At 45.3% G+C, this 20,760-nt stretch overlaps 1 protein-coding gene across 1 annotated transcript; it reads left to right on the top strand.

The window, feature by feature from the left end:
- The first annotated feature begins 11,066 nt into the window (after nt 1–11,066).
- On the top strand, nt 11,067–20,421 carry VAX1 (ventral anterior homeobox 1). Its single transcript, XM_028730125.2, has 3 exons — nt 11,067–11,366; nt 13,389–13,576; nt 17,805–20,421. The coding sequence occupies exons 1-3, from the start codon at nt 11,126–11,128 to the stop codon at nt 18,321–18,323; spliced, it is 948 nt and encodes a 315-aa protein (XP_028585958.1). The 5' UTR covers nt 11,067–11,125; the 3' UTR covers nt 18,324–20,421.
- Nucleotides 20,422–20,760: the final 339 nt, after the last annotated feature.

The raw sequence follows: 20,760 nt of genomic DNA, 5'->3' as shown, positions 1-20,760 counted from the left end.
AAATTAGTATCCAAAAGGAGATATTCCCGTACTTCCTGTAGTGCCATTACTATATATATTTCAGTGTTTTCCTAGCCTCAGGCAGGTTTCTACACTGTGTTATGGCAGGAACTTTTTTGGTTGTCTGGAGTGAGTGAGGAATGCATATTCCTTTCCCATTAAGGGATCAGTGAAGATGGGGTATATGGTTCAAAGGCTGGCTGCCGGGCTCCGTAAGTTCCATAGCTGCAGGATCCGCAAGGGGTCAGCGCTTGGAGAGGCCATTCCATGGCTGCACAAAGTAGGCATGGGAAAATGGGGGTTGGGGAAGAAGAGTTAGAGAATCAGTCACTGGCTCAAAGACTGCAGATAATACGTAGATAAAATGTCCAGCAGTGGAACTGACTTGGCAAAGGATTATATAACTTCCCCCAAGAGATGCCAAAGCTAGGCCAGAGGTGAGTCAGGGCCTAGAAGATCATGCAGTGGACTAAGGCAGGCCTTTCATGGTGGGTGAATTTGTTGAAGTTTCTTGATTTTCCTGGTTCTGCGGCAGTCAGCACCTGACAATAGGTGGCCTCTAAGTTATGGGGTGGAGCTGATGAGACTATCTCACATTTTCCAAAAACAAACCATCTGATGTTGAAAAATTGAGCATGTATTTTGAGCAGAATATGCCTTGTGCTGCATAATGTGTGGCGTTATGAATAGTTTCCAACTTACAGCAGTGTCTTGCCTGATTAAACAGCCATTCCATTATGTAACTCATTTTAAAAATTGCAACAGTTGCGGTAGAATCGCATCACAGCAAATCCTATAATATATGATGGGAGAGTGCACCTCTCTTTCCAACCTATAGTTTACTCCCTTTTAATTCAGCCTGGAATTTATTCACATATTATGTTGAGGAGATGTGGGGGGGGGGGGCGGGGCAGGGGGAGGGAGAGAAGTGTTCGCTGTCCAATATACATTTTACAAGCCTGATTGCCACCATCAGGCCTTCTCTCATTCACTCATACCAAGCAAAATAATTCTAGACTTCACAGTCTTTCTTTGTACATATATCCTACCACACCTATAATCAGTCATTTCTATTCCTGCTTCCAGGAGCTTTTCAGACTGCCAATAAATATAACTTATGAGGCAAGTGACCCAAATGGAATGTGGCATTAATGGGGGGTCGGGGGGGGGGTCCCTGACATAATTATATTTCAGGGATATGCTTTACATTTCTTTAGACCCCCTTTTTAAATAAAGTATCCAAATGATTCCTTTTGCGGCTGTTTTAAAACTGCAGCCACAAATTCAGAAGAAAGTGATGCTGATGATACATGCAGCGGTTTTCTGGTCCTCTGAGAGTTCTGAATGTTCAGAGGCCATCAGATTATTTCACAAACGTAGCATGTTGCAAGTGCTGTGTGTTGCCTTGCATTTATCCCTGATCAGTGTCGCTTCTTGACGTGCTGCCCAGTTTCCCAGTGTGCTTATGTCCCCCTGTCATACAGCAGGATAACCCCAAACTGCCCTGAAAATCCTCCACAGATTTTAATAAATAGTGCCATGGGCAATTCTCTTCCTAACCCTGCTTTCACGCTCTCTTACAAGTCATTAGGAAGTATATTGAACTATATGAAGTGCCCATTTGAAGGATGAGTCAATTAAAGATAATGAAATTCTCACAGCTCCAGAGCCAGAGGTCAAAGCCAAGAATTTATCGTAAATGTAGACTTCTCTCCTCCTCTGCCGCAACAACAAATAAAGTTTCCTTGCCTTGTCTCCCATTATGAAGCGAAATGAAGAGATGGTGTGATAAAATGACTTTGTTGCAGATGTCCAGATACTGAGTCTCCTCTTTCTGAATTCTTACACAGAATACCTCTGAGTTCCTAAGGTGGCACATACTGTATGTTCTTCAGAGAGCTTGCTCAATGGATTCACTAGAAAAGTAGCTGTATGGAACACAAGGTGATGACTCCCACTCATAAGAATTATAGATGGTGGCTGTATGGAACACAAGGTGATGACTCCCACTCATAAGAATTATAGAGTCCTTGTCAAGAGCAGCCCAGGCCCATGAATGGCTGAGACTTGATGAGAGAAAAATTAGGAGTCCAGTGTGGCCCAGCACTTACTGGGGCCCTGGAGAATCAACATACCCCGATGGGCACTCAGAGCCTACCAGCACAGAAGCTGCACCCCCTCAATGGGCAGCTAGTGGACTGGATGCACAACTTAACTCCAACCCCTCCATCATCATCCACACAACCCCAAGAATATTGATATATTCATTTGTTTAGTAGTTTAGTTAAAAAAAAATATACTGCTTAGCTGACTTTTAAAAGAATCTCTATGTGGTTTACATAAAAACAGTAAGAATTTCCTAAAAGTGAAATAAAGGAAAATATTTGGAACGTAATGAAACATATTGTGATAATCATGGATACTATAGAGCTAATTTTTGCAACATAAGCAAATATATGTTCACCATAGCTTGTTCGTTGTTATTAGTTATATTATTTGTTTTTTATGGAGGAAATTTTAAATAAACTGTACAAATACAACTGAGCAATGTGCAAAACAAAAAAGTTAAAAATTAAGAGCCAGAGTCTAGGAAAGCTTGGGTGAACATATATTCTAAAGATCTGTTGAATGGTCATTATTGTCTCCATAAATTACCCAAGGGAGGGCATTCCTAATGATGGGTGATCTCACCAAGAAGGTCATCTTCTAGGTTGCCTCCAAGTGATGACCATCAGAGTTTCCTCAGAAGATCTTGATGATTTACTAGCACTGTGGGGTGGCAGTCTGCTAGGTATGCTGATCCCAAGGCAAACATCTCTCAGATAGGGTTCCCAAATTCAGCTCCCAGATTCTAGATGAGGACCCAGCTATACATAGTTGAAGTCTTATTGAAGCCTTGAAATGTAAGGGGGGCTCAAGACAGTTCATTCCCAGATGAAGTGGGTGAATGAATGTAAGGGTTTCAGCTAATGAATCAGATTGGATGGTCTCCTTACCACCAGTTCAGATATACAAAAATTGTCTGCACATGATACATTCATGTGGAGAACTTAGTGAAAAGATGTAACCCATCCACACTATCCATAGATAGAGCCATAGGTGTACTATTGGATATGTTGCTATGTATTCTTTTCCACTTGTGACACTATTCTGCCACTAGTATATGGGGCATGTGTGTGTGCGTACACAATGTGACATTTATTGCGGTGGCGTATGGTTAATGTAATAAATAAACCCATTTCCCTAAATACTTCTTTAAAGCATTTGTTCCGGTTTTCATTGGCGTTCTTAACAGCTTGTTCTGCAGTTTTGGGCTCATGAAGAACACTGAGCTAATATTTTCAACTATCTACACTGATATGGCACTCTCTCATTTATGTTGTAAATAGTTATGAGCTGGAGAGAGGCCAGCCTTATTTGTCTTCATTAAAATTGAAGATGTTTAGCACATGCTGGCTAAACAAGAATCTAGAGGTTTAAACAGAAGGGTTTGGGCTCAGAATAAATCTCATTAGATTGTTTACCTCACAAGAGCTTCACCTTTTATACTGGGCTAAATATATGTAGATCTGAGTCTGCAAGTAGATAGACACCTGTTCAAACACGGTTGTAAAAATGCTGGAACCTACTGGATTTTTCATGAAAAACTGGTCATTAGGAAAATGGAACATTTCTGATAGGGCGCATTCAGATGTGGGGAATAATGCATTCGTTTTCCTGGTTATAATGCTAGGCCTTCCGTTCCATTTAACAATGTTCCTTTCACATTGCAGTACCTGTTGTGTTACGGAACTTTGGCTTTTGACTGATATAGAGGCATGCTGTGCTAAATTTAATTCACACCACTGGGCATGGTGTGATACAGCCACGGACTTCACTGGACAACATGGCTACTCCTCTACTCTTTCCACACATGCCTGCTTCTGTTCCCCCATGAAAACTGAAGGAAAGAATGGTATAATGCCCCAAAGTTTGTCACTTTACTCCCATGCTTTTCTGGTGTTGTTGTTGGCATCTGTCTGTCTCAAGAGACAATGGAGTACTCCTCCAGGGGTGAAGTCAAACCACTGTATTAGCAGCACCAAAGTGTCCTCATCTGGGCTCAAGCCTGAGCAGTGTGTAAGGAGATCTTGGGTTGCCCAGATGACAAGGCCCTCCTCTTGGTCTCGCTGATGTGATCCAAAGGAAAGCAGAGCAATATGTCTGGCACCAGCTTGGCTGCAGCAGTTTCCTGAAGGCGCCATCCAACCGTCTTAGGAACTCCACTCTGAATTTGTGTAGAGCTTTACACCTTTGCCTTTTCTTCTCCCAAAGATATCCCACAAGGCAGCAGAGCTTAAGGAAAGGAAAAGGAAAGGAAAGGAAATTAACCATAAGTTATGGGTGCTTTTGTTGAGATTCCTGCTTTGCAGGAGGTTGGACTAGATGACCCTTGGGATCCCTTCCACCTCTATGATTCTATTATTTCTGGAACCAAACAATATGGAAATGAGTGTTAGACATGAACTACTATCCATTAGTTTTATTGTAAGTGGTTTGTTACATTGTTCAAAAACTCAAATACGATGCAGACTTTGAAAGTGAGGGAAATGTTAGGGAAATGGAATCAACTGCTGTGTGAATGTAGCCATAGCCATAGTCAATTTATTTATATACCATTTTTTAAAAATATATTTGTGCTCAAAACAGTCCTCAAAAAATAAATAGGCTACAATAGAAATACATAATACATAGCAGAAGCTATAATATCACTACAACGTAACACCAACAATTCCACTGGTAACAATTCTCATTTACAAAACATTATAAAGTGAGCATGAGCTTACTATTGTCAATTAACAATAGTCAGTATTTAGCACAAGGTCACTGATAAAGCGAGGAAAAATATTTGGAGGTGATTATTATGTAAAAGAGTATATTTTTGTGATTTTCCTAAAACAAACACTGCATGATTTATAAGGTTGGTGTGTTTTTAGGTATGCAACTCAAGTCAAAGAGACAAATTGAGTGCCACCCAGTGACTTGACTGGGTTTTGTGTTAAGCCCATAGTACTAGAGCATAATGATCAAATTCAAAATATTTTGATTTAAACTGCATAATTGAGCCAAACAACTCCATCTTTTTATTATGCCATACATGTGGATAGGAGCATAACTGAAAGCATGGGGGAAATGTCATAAAGACACCCACACACTATTTTACAAATATAATTATAATTTCTCCTTCAGGTTTATAATAGAACAGGTTGCCAGGTTTTCTTTTAAAACGCTTGTGGCATTTTTTACAAGTATAAAATGCAATTTTCTCCTATTTGCCATTATAAAAACATATTGCTTCCCCGCAGACCACTAATACAGGGATAGTCTCCAATCTTACCTATTGGACGTAAGATTTTGCAAAGACTAGAAGCACCAAGAACAAGACCGTGAGATGCAAGGACCACATTCATGGAAGGCACACAACTTGCCTATACAAAATGCAGTGCTCAAATTATGGGGGAGGGGGTCAGCCTCTTACCTCTTGTCACAGCTGCCTGAGCTGCTGTTTTTAGAACAGCATGGGAGAGTCATAGGTAAAGGTAAAGGGACCCCTGACCATTAGGTCCAGTCGTGACCGATTCTGGGGATGCGGCACTCATCTCGCTCTATAGGCCGAGGGAGCCGGAGTACAGCTTCCGGGTCATGTGGCCAGCATGACTAAGCTGCTTCTGGCAAACCAGAGCAGCGCATGAAAACGCCATTTACCTTCGTGCCGGAGCGGTACCTATTTATCTACTTGCACTATGACGTGCTTTCGAACTGCTAGGTTGGCAGGAGCAGGGACCAAGCAACGGGAGCTCACCCCGTCGCGGGGATTCAAACCGCCAACCTTCTGATCGGCAAGTCCTAAGCTCTGTGGTTTAGACCACAGCGCCACCTGCATGGGAGAGTCATACTTTGGCTAAAACTGGGGAAGTCATGGGGTGGGGCTTATGGGTTTTATTAAGGGCCCCCTTCCTTGTTCCCATAATTCAAACATGGATAAAAAGTTTCATGGAACCATAGAATTGTAGAGTCTGAAGGGACCCCAAGGGCCATCTAGCCCCACCCCCTGCAATGCAGGAATCTCAGCTAAGACACCCATGATAGGTGGCCATCCAACCTCTGCTTCATATGGTCATCTTTTCTCTTGGCTTATACCAAGTCAGATAAATGGTCCATCTAGCTCGGGATTGACTCAAGTGGCTAGCAGTGGCTCTTCCAGATTTCAGTCAGAGTTCTCTCTCAGCCCTACCTGAATATGTTGGAGGTTTAACCTGGAGGTCCTTCTGCATGCAAAGCAGATGCTCGACCGCTGAGCTCCAGCCCTTCCCCTTCCTGCTCTCACTTTATTTGACAACAACCATCAGACTTTTAGAAGACATCTCAAGGAAGCCCTGTATAAGGAAGCTTTTAATGTTTGATGTTTTTTTGTGGTTTTATCATTGTTGTGCTGGGGCAACCTAGTCAGATGGGCAGCATGTTTGTTTGATTTTGAATGACATCTTTGGCCATTATGCTTCCTTGTTCACAGGTTAAAGACTTTGCTCCACCACAGCCGAAGGTCAGAGTGGTCCATCACAATTGTTTGCAGGAAAGCATATATAGGGATGCTGCCTGCTGTAGCGAAGGGATGCTTTCTGATGTACAGAAGTTGATCATGATAGCTTCTATAGCTACACTGCCAAGGAGAGTAGAAAAATGCAAGGAGCTTCATTTATGCATTTGACATAAGAACCAGCTGACAGTCATAAAATGTTAAGTTGATCTCATTCGCTCACTTCCTTTGTGCAAATATGTCAATAATGATGATGTTGTATTATTTGTACCTCGCCCATCTGACTAGGTTGCCTCAGCCACTCTGGGCGGCTTCCAGCATATATAAAAACATAGTAAAATATTATACCTTAAAAAGCTTCCCTATACAGGGCTGCCTTCAGATGTTTCCTAAAAGATATATAACTACTCATCTCCTTGACATCTGATGGGAGGGCATTCCACAGGGTGGGTGCCACTACTGAGAAGGCCCTCTGCCTGGTTCCCCATAGTAGAACTTGAAAGCCTTGTTATCACCTCATTTACTTGCCAGAGCAAGAAGAATCCGTAATCAATTACTCTGGCACTCCAGCAGATGACACCACCACTGCTGCTGCTGCGGTGGCGGTGGCCGCCACCACCCCTGCTCTAAAAAGCATTATGGAGCAGAACTACCCAGAATTCCTCTTCCAGTGCACCCCTGGCTGTTGAGCATGTGGGCCAGAGGAGCAATGCATGCAGTCCTGGTCATATGAATTGGCTCTTCCATATGGGGCCTATGTATGCAACTGCTGCACTTTGTGTGAGTGCAACTCAAATGAGGGCCACAGGAATTCTAAATATCATAAGCACACACATGCACATGTCCAATTAATCAGGGGCAAATTATTACTCAGCTAAAATGTTTAATTTATTGATCTAACAACTGAGCAGTCCATTGAAAATGCATCTCCCCTTTCCCACATAAAACTACAGTGCCTATAGAACATTTTGTATTGCCCTCCATTAGGGACTCAAAATTGCATTTTTGAATTTTGATTTCTTTATGCCAGTTATGAACTCACCTCATCCTGAGGGATCAAGGTGCACATTTAAAATAACAACTGAATAAAAATAATATTAAAATGTTGTATTAACATATAAAATACTGCATATCATAAGAAACTGAATGTATGTCTAATGTCAGTTACAGTCTCAACAAAATATTGCAATGTTTGCAGCATTACTGAAAATGCACCAGGCTCTTTCACATAGCCATTTGCAAGTGGTTGCTTGCATGGACTCCAACTCCTATCAGCACCACCCAGCATGGCCAATGGGAGTTGTAGTCCAACAGTATCTGGAAGGGCACAGGCTCCAACCCCTGCCCAAAACAGATGGCTCTCCTCACATACAGGCAATCACATCCCACTTACATATACATGCTGAAATCCAATTTCTTCTTGTGTTGACTCCCCAAAAAGTCTGGGGCTGTTATGTACAGTCATGTGAAAAGGTGAGACATCCAGCTTAACCTTGAATTAGTTTCCAGGAGAAGTAAGCCTTACTGCTGTTCAAACCTTCTTAGTGTCGATGGAGCTTAGGGAGCTGTCCCATATATATATACATATATATATACAGTATATAGAATCATAGAATCATAGAGTTGGAATAGACCACAAGGGCCATCGAGTCCAACCCCCTGCCAAGCAGGAATATAGCATATATATGTATATGTTTATATATATATATAAAATATTTTTTTGAATTTCCATTTTACAGTATTTAAATACACCCTTATTTGCTATCTTAACTTTTAGCTAATATGAGCTAATTGACTTCCCGCCCGCCCACCTCATGGTTTTCATAATTCATTTCCATGTCATAGCATTTGTACCTCTTCCAATTTAAATTTCGCTTATTCCAATTATCACAAATTTTAAATAAATATAAAAAGGTACAGTATTAATCATTAACATTACAAGTCTTTTTATATTAAGCCTGCTAGTGTTGTTAATTGTTTGCAGTTGTCCTTCAAATATTGTATAAATTTACTGCAGTCTTTTTGGAAAGCTTGATCACGCTGGTTTCTGATTTTCCCAGGGAGCTGTCTCATCCTGAGCCAGGCGATTGGTCCAACTAGCTCTTGACTGACTGACTGACTGACTGACTGACTGACTGACTGACTGACTACTACAACTCTCCAGGGTTCCAGCCAGGGTTTCTCTCAGCCCTGCCTGGATATCCTATCAGGGACTGAACCTGGGACCTTCCTCATGCAGCACAGATGCTCCACCACTGAGTTTTGGTCCTTCCTTCTACAAGGATTAGAGAAATTAATGGAATATATCAATGGCTACTAGCAACAATGGCTATACTCTGCCATCATGGTCGAGGCAGTGTGCTTCCAGTTGCTGCAAACCGCAGGAGTGGAGATTGCCGATGTGCTTGGGTTTTGTTTTTGGGTTTCCCATGGGTATCTGGCTGGCCACTATGAGACAGGAAGCTGGACTAAATGGACCACTGACCTGATCCAGCAGGTCTCTTATTGTGTTCTTATGTTCTTTGCTTTTGCTGCTCAAACCTGGCACACAAAAAGCCCAGCTGAGAGGATCTATGCCTTGTTTTCCATTTTTTCAGGTTCATTTTCCTTCAAGAGTATGTCCATATGTTTCCTGCTTTGACCTGCAAAGCTCAAATATACAACTTGGGTGTAGCTGGGTCCTCCCCTCCCCCCCCCCAAGTACTGCTGCCCCCTCTGTACTGTTTCTTGTTTTGCCGTTGTAGTGTCATTTTTAGCTAGAGAAAGTTAAAAGCCTTCCTTCTCCAGTCCCCCCTTAGAAGACACAAGCAAGGAGCCTAAGAGGGTGGGGAAGGATGTCTAACTAAAATGCCTGGATTTGTGTGAAAAGTTCCCTCGCTTTCTTTCTCTAGCCTGGCCCCTGGAACTCTTTTGTGAATGGGGCCAGTGCAACATGTGGCCTTTCACCCCGCCCAAGAACCAATGCCAGACAGCCACACTCAGAGGATTGTTTGTTAATAGTCCAATTAGATAATTGCCATCTTTCACTCCTTTCGCTCTACATTTCCCATAAAGGCATGAATAAGGAGAGCAGCATGAAGAGGGCTTCTGCCCTGCAAGGTGACAAGAAAGGCTGAAGCATGCTCTCTGCACAAAGCCATGCGTTTGAATTGAATCATTGTAGCCTAATCAATGGTCTTATTGGATTACTGGCTGTTGCGGTTCTCAAAGATATTGTAGCAGAGACAATGAAATAGCTGGGGGGGGGGGACTTCTCTCCTCCCTTTAGTAGATCACGCAGTTGAGATCTCCCCTGCTCTCTCTCTCTCTCTCCCTCTCCCTCTCTCTCTCTTTTTCTCCCTCTCTCCCTCTCTCTCCTGGATCTCTCTAAATACAAAGGAGGCTTTTTGAACACACACACACACACACACACACACACACACCAGTCTAGGAGTATGCTCTGCAAATGTTGTTCACTGTGAAGGTGCAGAGAATTAGAAGGGAGGAAGGGAGGGAGTGGACCCAAGCCAAGTCTCTGAATTAAGGAGAGGTAGGAGTTTTAAGATGGCTGGCTGTGGAGATAAGTGTTAAGTAGGATTTCTGCTATTTGGCTGGCGATGGGTGGGGGTGGGGGCTGAAGGGGCACGAAGGCACATCTGCTTTCTTGGATCACTATAATCCCCCACCAAGGAAAATGGCTACTTTTTAGTTGTTGTTGGTGTTCCTTTAGTGGGGTGACTTGGCGGTGGCTATTTGTTGAGGACCCGAGACTCCTTTCTCACAGCTTCCAGGGACTCCGCATCTATATTTGTTTCCTTGGCCGTTTAATTCAGACGTATTAGGCGTGCCTCCTCGGATAAAACCACTCTGTAATCTGGAAGGGTCAAAGGCAAACTGAAGAAAGTTAATAATGGCCGCTAATGGCTCCTAACAATTCAGGCTGAATCTTGTCAAAAGTTTTTTTTTTTTCCCCTCCCCTCTCCTCTCCCCCCTCTTCTTCTGGAAAGTCTCAGTCGTTTGATTGTGTGTTTCCTGAAAGCAAGGCCAATCATTTCAGTTTATTCACTGGCTAAACTCGACTTGATTGGGGACAAGCATACAAACCACCCATTACGATGTGATATATTATCCAAACAATTTAGTGTATTCATGAGGTAACCTAAATGTGGAGGCTGCAAAATTACCCGTAATCAATTGAAACAGCGAGTGCGCGTCCCTCTGGGTGTCTAACAACCACATCCCCTTCTCTGTAATAAGGGAGGCATTAAATCATTTTAGAGTTGCACTGTTGAGTACCTGATCATTGGGGCGCAGGGAAGCTGGACACTCGCACTAGGACGCTGGGACGGAGGAAGCTGCTGATTGCCTGCCTCTCGATCAGAAGAACCGACCTCTCGCCTTCGAGGGACTTGGCTGTTTACTCGCCGGCCTGACCACGAACCGTGCAATACCCAACGCAGACTTTTCTTCCCTTGCTTCAGACCCCCCCACCCCTTCCAACCTACCCTCCCTCCCTCCCTCCCTCCTCTTTTTTTTTTTTTTACTTTTTAAAAAACCATATTGCACTACATGTTTGGGAAACAAGACAAAATGGACGTTAGATGCAATTCTGAGATCGAAGCCAACCGGGTCTCCAAGAACGGGCACAATAAAGAGGGCAAGGAAAGCAAAGGATGCGAAGGAAATATTTCGACTTCTTTTTTGAAGGACCCACAAGGGACTTTCTCGTCTTCTGGCGGCTCGGAAGACTGCAGCAAAAACAAATCGAGTTCCGCTGACCCGGATTATTGCAGAAGAATACTAGTCCGAGGTAGGGGGGAGTTTGCTTGTATTTTATTTTTTCCCCTTTTTATGTTGTGTCTGCGCCTGGAAAATCCCCGCTAGCGGATTCTTGCTTTTGTTTTGTTTTTGTTTCAAGCCAAGATTTTGCAATGTTTCCTTTTTATCTATTTATTCTGTAGAGCTATTTCTTTCTCCACAATTCCAGGGGCATTTGGGGGCATCTAGTTTTGCGGGGGTCTGGGAGACTTCCTATTTCCCCATAGCTCAGCATCCCAAGCCTTGCAGCTCAGCTGGGGGGGGGGGGTTCGTAGCTTTCCTTTCCCCACGTACTTCTCGCGGTCGCTTCGCTTAATTGTTTGGCTGCTGCTTCTCTGCCCTGGCTTCTACCCTGCAGGCATTTCTTTCTTAGTTTATTTTTGCGTTGCAATGCTGAACAGACAGGCAGATAGATAGATACCTGGGAGTGAGCTCTACCCGACCTAATGGGACTTGCATCTATACTCAGAAGTATAGGATTGCGCTGCCCGCTGCCTTTGGGGAAGGCTGCTCGTTTGACGTGTCAAAAAAGGAAAAAGCGGGGCGGGGGAAGCGCCCTTGTTTCGACAGGGGCTAAAAGGTAGACGGGCGGTAAAGCTCCGTATCTAGCAAGGGTGCTTCGGTTTCTGCAAGCCTTATGCTCTCCCCACTCTTGTTAAATTTTGGCGAGGGACTGGGAGATTTTGCTTTGGAGCCCGCTATACGTAGCCACAACGGGAAGCGGTGTTTATTTAGGTTGGATCCGTTCCGAAGGCTGGGTTGAGTATTTTGGAGGGTCTTTTTTTAAAAAACAACAAAACCAAAAACGGTGTAAAGTTTCCTTTCCAACTGTGATCATTTTCACAGAGTTTACATTAACTAAAAAACAAGCAAACCCATATAAACGCCTTCCTTTGATTCAATGTTTAAACCTTCCCCTTAACTCTACTGTTTGGGGGTTGTTTGTTATTTTATTCCTTTGTGGAATATTCTCCTCCCGCCCCTCTAAGTCCGCCAATGCAATAATTTCACAACATTCTTTTTAAGTGTCTGATTTAAATTCCCAAAGTTTGTTTGCGTGTGATAAACGTAAAGAGAAACTTCTCCTAGAACAAAGGGCCCGGTAAACAATAATTAATCCTGGCGCGATCGGTGGACCCCCTGGAAAGCGATCAGTTTAAAACAAAACAAAACTGGAGTTCCTTAGGCTTCGAGACTAGAGATGGGAAGGTAAAATTGTGGGAAAGCAAGGCTGGATGAGCGAGAAGGCAATTGGAATTGAGGAGGTGCTCATAAACTGTGGAGAGCTTTTGCGGGCAGGGAAAACGGGACCAGGCTTTTTACATGGAAAAAGAGTTCTTGGGTCCTTCAGAGAGGCGGCGCGGGGGGGGGGGGGAGCCTGCCAGTTTCCAAACAGGAAGGGGGAGCCGGAAGCCGGCCTTCAAGGCGGCCTTATATGGTTAACATGTGTCCTCGCCTTGTGGTTAAAAAGCCAGGCCAAGCAAATATGATCATATCATTGCAAAGACAAAAAATGCTAAGAAGGAGTTGCTGTTGTTAGGCCTCTGCTGATTGGACGAAGCTGGTTCTTACACTAAACCAGCCTATGTTGTTGTCGTCGTTGTCGTCGTCGTTGTTGTTGTTGTATCTTTCCATCCCAGTCCCCTGTCTTGTGATGAAAGTTGGCATTTATTTATAGGCGACGCGCTGCTATTTTAAGGGCCTCCGGATAGAAATCAAGGTTGTGGAGCCTGTGGCCTCCCAGGTGTGATTGGATTTCCACCTCCCATCGGCCCCCCGCCAGTCCAGGCCAATGGTCAGGGGCGATGGGGGTTGTAGTCGTGCAATATCTGGCGGGCCACAGGTTCCTCCATCTCTGGTTTGAAAGGAGAGTCGCCTCAGCTAAACCAGCAGATGAGGCTTCGCTCTGTCGATATGCATTTGCCTCTCGGTGCAGGTCCTGAAAATGGGTACTTGTTCTCCTCCTCCTCCTCCTCCTCCTGGGTCTAAACGTGCCTCTGTCTCTCTTTGCCAGATGCCAAAGGTTCAATAAGAGAGATTATCCTCCCGAAGGGGCTTGATCTGGACCGACCCAAAAGGACCCGCACGTCTTTCACGGCGGAGCAACTTTACCGGCTGGAGATGGAGTTCCAGAGGTGCCAATACGTGGTTGGACGGGAAAGGACCGAGCTGGCCAGGCAGCTCAACCTCTCAGAAACTCAGGTACAAAATGGGCCAGAGAAACCAAGGGAGAGAGCGGCACCTCCCCTCCCCCCGCCGCGCCCCAAACATCCCGGGTGTGTTGCGCTCAGAGGTAGGTGACGCAGTGACTCCAGCGCCGTTGCGCTGGAACGGGAGGGAGCCAGGATCGATCCCCAACCCCAACCCCCAACCCCAGGTTATGAAGCTGCAGGGGGGAGTCTACTAACTTGCTACAACATAATAAAGCCTAACGCTGGGGTGGCTCCCTGCATGGCTGTGACCAATCGATAGAACCAGCCCGAGTTCAGGCAGGTAGACGCTTTTCCCAGAGCTTCCCAGATCCGGACTACAAATGACTTTTCCGGACACTTTCACTTCCCTGCTAGGTTCCTGAATCATAATTTGGTACCATGCGGGACCAGCACAGTTGAGACCCCTCGCTTTCCGCTCTCGCACCCACAAACATACGTCTATCATCACGTTTAAAAAAAGGGGGTAGGTAGATTCAAGGTCGGAGGCATTTCACAGTTTGGTCGAGGCCTGAGCTGCCTGGAGGGTGTGGACGCTGCAATTCTAAGCAAGCCTAAATGCTTAGACGGAAAGACAGACACGCAAAAATAAGAGAGTTGCGTGGAATGAAGGGCGATTTATGGGAGTTGTTTCCGAGTGAACATGGCGTGTGCTGTAAATCGCTGGCAGGCCCCTGCAAGTGAGTTAAAGGTTGCTGTGCGCGTGTTTTTAAAGAAATACTTCTAAAAATTTATAGACGTAACAGCACTCCTAGGTGCTGACGTCCAGTTACCTGCACACCGGTTGCCCTTAACTCATTTGCAGTGGGTAGGAAAATGGGAATTGATTTCAGCCTCCCGTGGTGTAAAGTTCGGGTTCTGAAGAACAGGCAAAAAGTGTGTGGAGTGGAAAAAGTACAAAAAAAGCGGGAATAGGATCGGAATAAGTCACAAAAGTAACTTTTCCAAAACAGAAAAGGGATGCAAAATAGATAGGAGAAGACACAACGCTTAAGGAGATACCTTTATCCTTCAGGACTGCTTTGACAGCACAGCAATTGCGCATGTTTACTCTGGAGTAAGTCCCGCTGCGTTCATTGGGACTTATTCTTTTGGGTGCCTTAGAATTGGAAGGAAAAGTCTTTCCAGCCAGAGAAGGGAGAGGGAAGGGGTTGTTTTAATCTGACCACATTTAATGTCAGTGGTCAGTAGTGATATGAGCAATAGAGCTCCATTGATTCAACCAGAGTCAGGATCCAATCTTGTTTCTTTTACGAGAATTGCGGGAAAAGATACAAGCGGAGTTTTCAGCAGGCCACCGCCTTTGTTGTCCCAAAGAGCTTTCTCTCGGGAGAGGTCGCGGTGACTGAACCTGCGCCGGTTTTCTTGGAAGTAAGTCCCACTCTGACTTCGATGAGACTCGCTCCCAAGGAAATGCGTTAACGCTGAAGGAGGGCGCAGGGTTGCAACCCAAGTGCCACCGATCGTCCCTGGATTTGAGTGTGTGCGTTGCTAAAATAAAATCTGCCTGAAGGTACCTTTATGCGGAGTTAAGCCTCTCGGTGACCATTTACTTCCCAGGAGATTCAGACCGGAGGCTCCGCAGGACGATTCTCTTGCAAAAAGCGCGCGGGCCACGCAGGCCCCTTTGTAGGAGACACCACTGCAATGCTTCTTCGCTGCACTTACTCCCCTGCCCTTTCCACCATGTTCTTCTATTATGGCGGGGTTCATTCATTTATTTATTTGGGCAGGCTGCATTTAGTCGCAAGAAGCTTCCACGTGGGCTTCTGCAGCGCCATCCTCTCGCGCATGTTTACTTGGAAGTAAAGTTCCATTCGGTTTCCACGGGGCTTGTTCTCAGGCAAGCACGGGGAAGATTGCAGAGCGCAATCCTACCCAGAAGAAGTTCAACGGCATGTGTGCATAAAGATCAGGTTCTGGGTCTGTTTAGCTTGAAATGAGCTTTCACCAGACTCCTGCAATCCGGCAGTGAAGGAAGCTGACTATCGGAAGCATTTGTTGTAATTTATAAAAACAAAACAAAAAACGAACAAAATGGTGGGGGGCACAGCTAGAGATTTGCAGTCAGTATTTTTTTATTTCACGTCAAACATTGCTTTTTTCAAATTAATTAATTAACGTACACTATGAATCTGACAAGCATGAGGTCCGCTTCAACGGGCCTGTTACAACTTTTAAACCTAAATCCCCCCTCCCTTTCCTTCAGCCTTAGAACCACTTGCTACAAAATGGGTATAAGTGGGGGAGTTTTAAGGGCGGATCCCATTCGCCTTGTGGTTGTATAGAGAGTCCCTGTGTATAGCGCAGGAGGCGAGAAGGCGTTTCTGCACAGGAAGGAAATACTGTATGGAAGACTTACTGAATAAAAGAAGAGCCCGAGGAAAAGAGAATAGGATGAGGCCGGGGGGTGGTGGGGGGAGGGAATAATTATATGCTTATAGGGAAATGCTTGCGGGGGAACCTTCAGATTTCCCAGCGCCTCAAAAACCATTCCAAGCCAGAAACAGGGGTGTCCAGGCCATGCTTATTTCTGCGTCCACCTTGAAAATGTGCTTAAGTCTTGTTGCTACTTGATTAGCTGGTGCAAAAGATGTGATGGAAGATGTGCACGTCCCTTTATGGGTCCCGGGGCAGGTAGAAAGAGGAGAAAGTGCGAAAATGTGGAGAAAGGGAGGTGTGATTTTATTCTTCCTAACTGAAGCGTCTGATACAAGTATTATGGAGGGAGGGAGGGAAGAAAGAAAGAAAGAAAGAAAGAAAGAAAGAAAGAAAGAAAGAAAGAAAGAAAGAATCAGTGCAAAAAAACAAAACACCAAAAAAAAACCCCAAGTGTCGTAGGGAGTGGTTTCTTAATTCGTGAAAAGATCCTACAACTGTAATGAATCCTTCTGACAAGCTAATTAGCATTTCTTTGGCTGTCAGATTTGGCCATGTTGGTATGACAAACGAAACAACCTCCGAGGCTAGAGCGTGGCATGTGATATTAATTTGAGTGAAATAATATTTGAAATGGTGGAAAGCAGACCTAAAGTCGTTGGGGGGGCGGGGGCGGGCGGGGAAGAGATTGCAGGTGTCTCTTTATAAGACTGGGGGCGAAAAATGGGGAATAGAGCTGGCAGTCGCTTGCCCAGAACACTCTCCCAGCTCCCTTCGGCACGCAAAAGATGTTGACGGGAAAATCCAACGCAAACTATGTACGTCTGTCTATCCATACATACAGCCTGCGTGCGCTTCCACAGGCGCTAGGAAAACCTCAGGCTCCCAGAGATAAAGAAAGTGGAAGGGAAGTTGCAAACTCAGATGACGTCCCACAGAAATCTTGTGTTCAAGGCCTAAGAGGGAGGCTTAAAAAGGATAAAACCTTAAATCTGTACTACAGAGTTTCAAGAGTGTAGGATCTGAGGCATTACTGAAGTATCACTCATTGGGGATTTTCTTCTTCTCTAAGCAAAGCTTCCTTTCTGGAAAAGATCCTGGTGGATTCCCGGCTCTGGAAGGTTTATTATTGACAACCAGGTGCTCTTTCTTCTCCATAGAAGTTTCGCTACCGGGGCCTGTTTCTAATTAATTCTTTTTTAAAACACACACACACACACACACACACACACACACACACACACACACACCACCTCGCGTCGTCAAAGCGATTCCTTCCCATTCCGCCCCACGCCCACGCCTCATCCTTCTGTGTATAAGTTTCCAATGCCTTTCCCGTCCACTTCACGCACCTGATGAAATGGTAGGCGCTCTCGCCTTATGGAAAGGCGACTCCACAATAATAAACGTGTTAGTCTTTTAAGGTGCTCGAGAGTTCTTTGTTATTTCAGCAATTCTCCGCCACTTCAGCAACACTTTTAAGTGCCCAAGATTGCTTGGCGATTCTTATCACGTTTCAGATGGCCACACACGGTCGCTATCTTGCGCGCGCGCGCTCACACACACACACACACAGAGGCGCGCGCTCTTCTCCCACGTACACGCGCGCCCAAGCCCCCCCCCCCCCCAATTTTTGCCCAAGTGCTAAGCAAACAGGATGAGCTCAGGGCCCAGTCACATGGGGAAAGAGGTGAAGGGAGTTTGGAGAGCTTTTCCATGGTGGTCGGGGGGGGGGGGGATTAGCTTTCCCAACCCCGATCCTAAAGTTGCCCGTGGTTTTCCCTCGCTGACCTTGTCTCTCTCCCTCCCTCGCCCCAACCCCCCATTGCTTCTCTTTGCAGGTCAAAGTCTGGTTCCAGAACCGACGCACCAAGCAGAAGAAGGACCAAGGCAAAGACTCGGAGCTGAAATCCGTGGTGTCGGAGACGGCGGCGACGTGCAGCGTGCTGAGGCTGCTGGAGCAAGGGCGGCTCCTCTCGCCTCCGGGCCTGCCGGGCCTCTTGCCGCCGTGCGCCACCAGCGCCTTGGGCTCAGCCTTGCGCGCGCCCAGCCTCGCCAGCGGCACCGGCGGCTCGGGATCCGCGACGGCGGGCGGCTCCCCGCACCAGCCGGCCGTCAGCAGCAGCGCCGCCGCCGGCCCGGCGCACCCGTCCCCTCCCGGGGGCCACAACCTCTTCAGCCTGCCCGTGCCCACCCTGCTGGGCTCGGTGGCCAGCCGGCTTTCCAACCCTTTAGCGATGGCCGGCTCCCTGGCCGGGAACTTGCAAGAACTGTCCGCTAGATACCTGAGCTCTTCGGCCTTCGAGCCCTACTCCAGGACGGCCAATAAAGAAGGCGTCGAGAAAAAGGCCCTGGACTGACGCGCGGCGACGCGCGCTGTATTTATATTTATAGTATCTATTTGTGACGGTTATTTATGGAAGACCCTCCACATCATAGGGGCCCCTTCCCCACCTTCCTCTTCCCATCGCACCCCACAGACTCTTCTACCGTCCTCCTCCTCTTCTTCCTCTCTCTGCCGTCTTCCCCAGCCACCAATCCCAGGCACAACTTTGCCTCCTGGGGGATCCCCGACTTTTACCTTGCCAGCCCATCAGTTCCCAAACGGAGGGCCTCACAGATTTGACTGGAGGCCTCCAATCGGTGGAACAAATCGATCGGCGGCAACGAGGGTGGAATCCTCCCCGAGCCAGACATTTGTCGCTTTGGTGGCCCACGTTAATGTTAGAAATGGGGTTGGGGGGTTAGGAGGGGGACTATGGCAGAGAGGGGCGAATAGTGGAAGGAGACACTGTTGACTTCAGTCTGGCTGCCCCTATGATAAGCACCAACTTTTTACATTTTAAAGGGAGTGTATAGGAAAAGGAGGTGATTTTTTTTTTTTTTTTAAGGCGGAAGGCTGGATAGGAGCTTAAAAGTGCGTGTGTCCTACACATGCAGAGAAGCTCATACAGCCAACTGGGAGGCCATGTTTTTGACTGCTCCACATTGTGTTGGTTCTTCAAACACGCCTCTTATTTCAAAGGCGTCTCCCTTTTGCGAGTCCGAGACAATAACAAGTCCAGGGGTTGCTCTCATGCAGCGTCCTGAAGGTACATGCCTCCTCCGCCTCCTCCTCTTCCAGTTCCCTATTCTAAACAAAAAAAAATATTGAAAATTTAAGCTCACCGGAACAAGGGGGTTGAGGTGCGCAATGCGATCCTAAGCATGCTTACTTAAGAAGTCCCTCTTCACTGGGACGCCCGGTAAGTGCGTAAAGGATTGCACTTTAATTTTAAATTGTACATGTCTGTGTTGGGGAATTACCCTTATTTCAGGTACCACAGCGATGAAGTGACATACTCTTGGAATATTACCCCAGCGATGTTTATGACAGATGAATTTAAGAGAGCACAAAAACTGTGCAATCTGGTGGATTTCAAAGCGGATACTTTGCCAAGGCTTGTGGTCTTCCAAACAATTGTGTCTGGCTCCTAGCCTTTATTTCGTCATGCAGCCCAGAAGCAGGATAACATAAAACACTTTGATTTGGTTAAATCCTGAATGTTTATACTATAATATATACGCATTAACTATGATTGGCTACAGAAAACTGAGGGGTGTTTTTTAAGGGCGGGACCGATCTTGTGAAAATCCTCACCATACCCTTTCCTCCAGAATCTAACTCCAATCTCTAAAATAAAATAAAGAAGATTATGAAGTGCAGGTAAAAGAGAGAGGCGTCTAAGACCAACGTTATTATTTGCCTGTTCCCCATATAAACTGGACCTAAACTGGAAGCCTCGAGTTTTCACCACCTTCCAATTTATTTTCTTACAAAATGCTTACCTTTAAATTCCAATCAACGCGTCTTCTCCGGTTTGGTTTTGTACTGGAAAGAAACCAAAACTATTCTGTAACAATCGTTATTTTACTGTTATTTGCTCCCCCCCCCCCATCCTTCACACAATCTATGTATTCCTGGATTATTATTATTATTATTTTACATTAAATCCCAGGACTTGAAATTTGTCAGGAAAAACAAAACAAAACTACATAGCTAGTTGGTTTTTTTAATTTTTAAACAATCATCTGATACGTTGCGTTTACAGACTGTATAAAATATGTGCCACCAAACTTTTTAACCAAAAAAATTTTAAAAAGGAAAGCGGGGGGGGGGGGCAAAAAAAGTGGAATGGTTGATGTAGTGCATAGAATTAATTCTAGGACAGAAAGAGTAAGGAGAGAGCGGGAGAGAACGCGCGCGGGGGCAAAACGGAAAACCCTCCTATTAATATTATTGTAAATTATTTACGTCTGAAGTTTCTAGGCAACTAGTGATGAAAATAATGAATGAATCCGCGGGTGAAGATGAGCTCCCCCTGCTACTAATAGCCCTTGTTCTGAATGTTTTGGGTATTTGGCTGTTTTGTATTTATGTGGTGAGAGTGAAATATATTATATCTATGCTATGACAGAGTTAGCTGTTATTTTCGTCTTCTGTTTAGAAAGCCCCTCCGCCCACCCAGTGTCAACTCCTGCGCAAAAGGCAAAAGAGATATAGCCTTGCCTAGAGGGGGTCCTGCAGTCAACTCTCATTTTGAAACTATTTCTGCCCAGTGTGTACATCGAAATATGTACTGGAGATATGAAGGGAGGGGTTCTGTTTTGCATTTTTCTCTTCCTGTTTTCTTTTTCTTTCTGACTAAAAAAAAAAATATTTCGACTCCATAATAACCACAGGAATGGCTCATCACCCAATACGTTGTATTTACTGGTCAATATGCAAGTTGTCTTGTGATCAATTTCCCCATGTTT

Source organism: Podarcis muralis, chromosome 6 (genome assembly GCF_964188315.1).
Source record: "Podarcis muralis chromosome 6, rPodMur119.hap1.1, whole genome shotgun sequence".
Taxonomy (NCBI): Eukaryota; Metazoa; Chordata; class Lepidosauria; order Squamata; family Lacertidae; genus Podarcis; species Podarcis muralis.
Note: the sequence above shows the minus strand (reverse complement) of the source record. Positions and strands in the feature narration are given on the sequence as shown.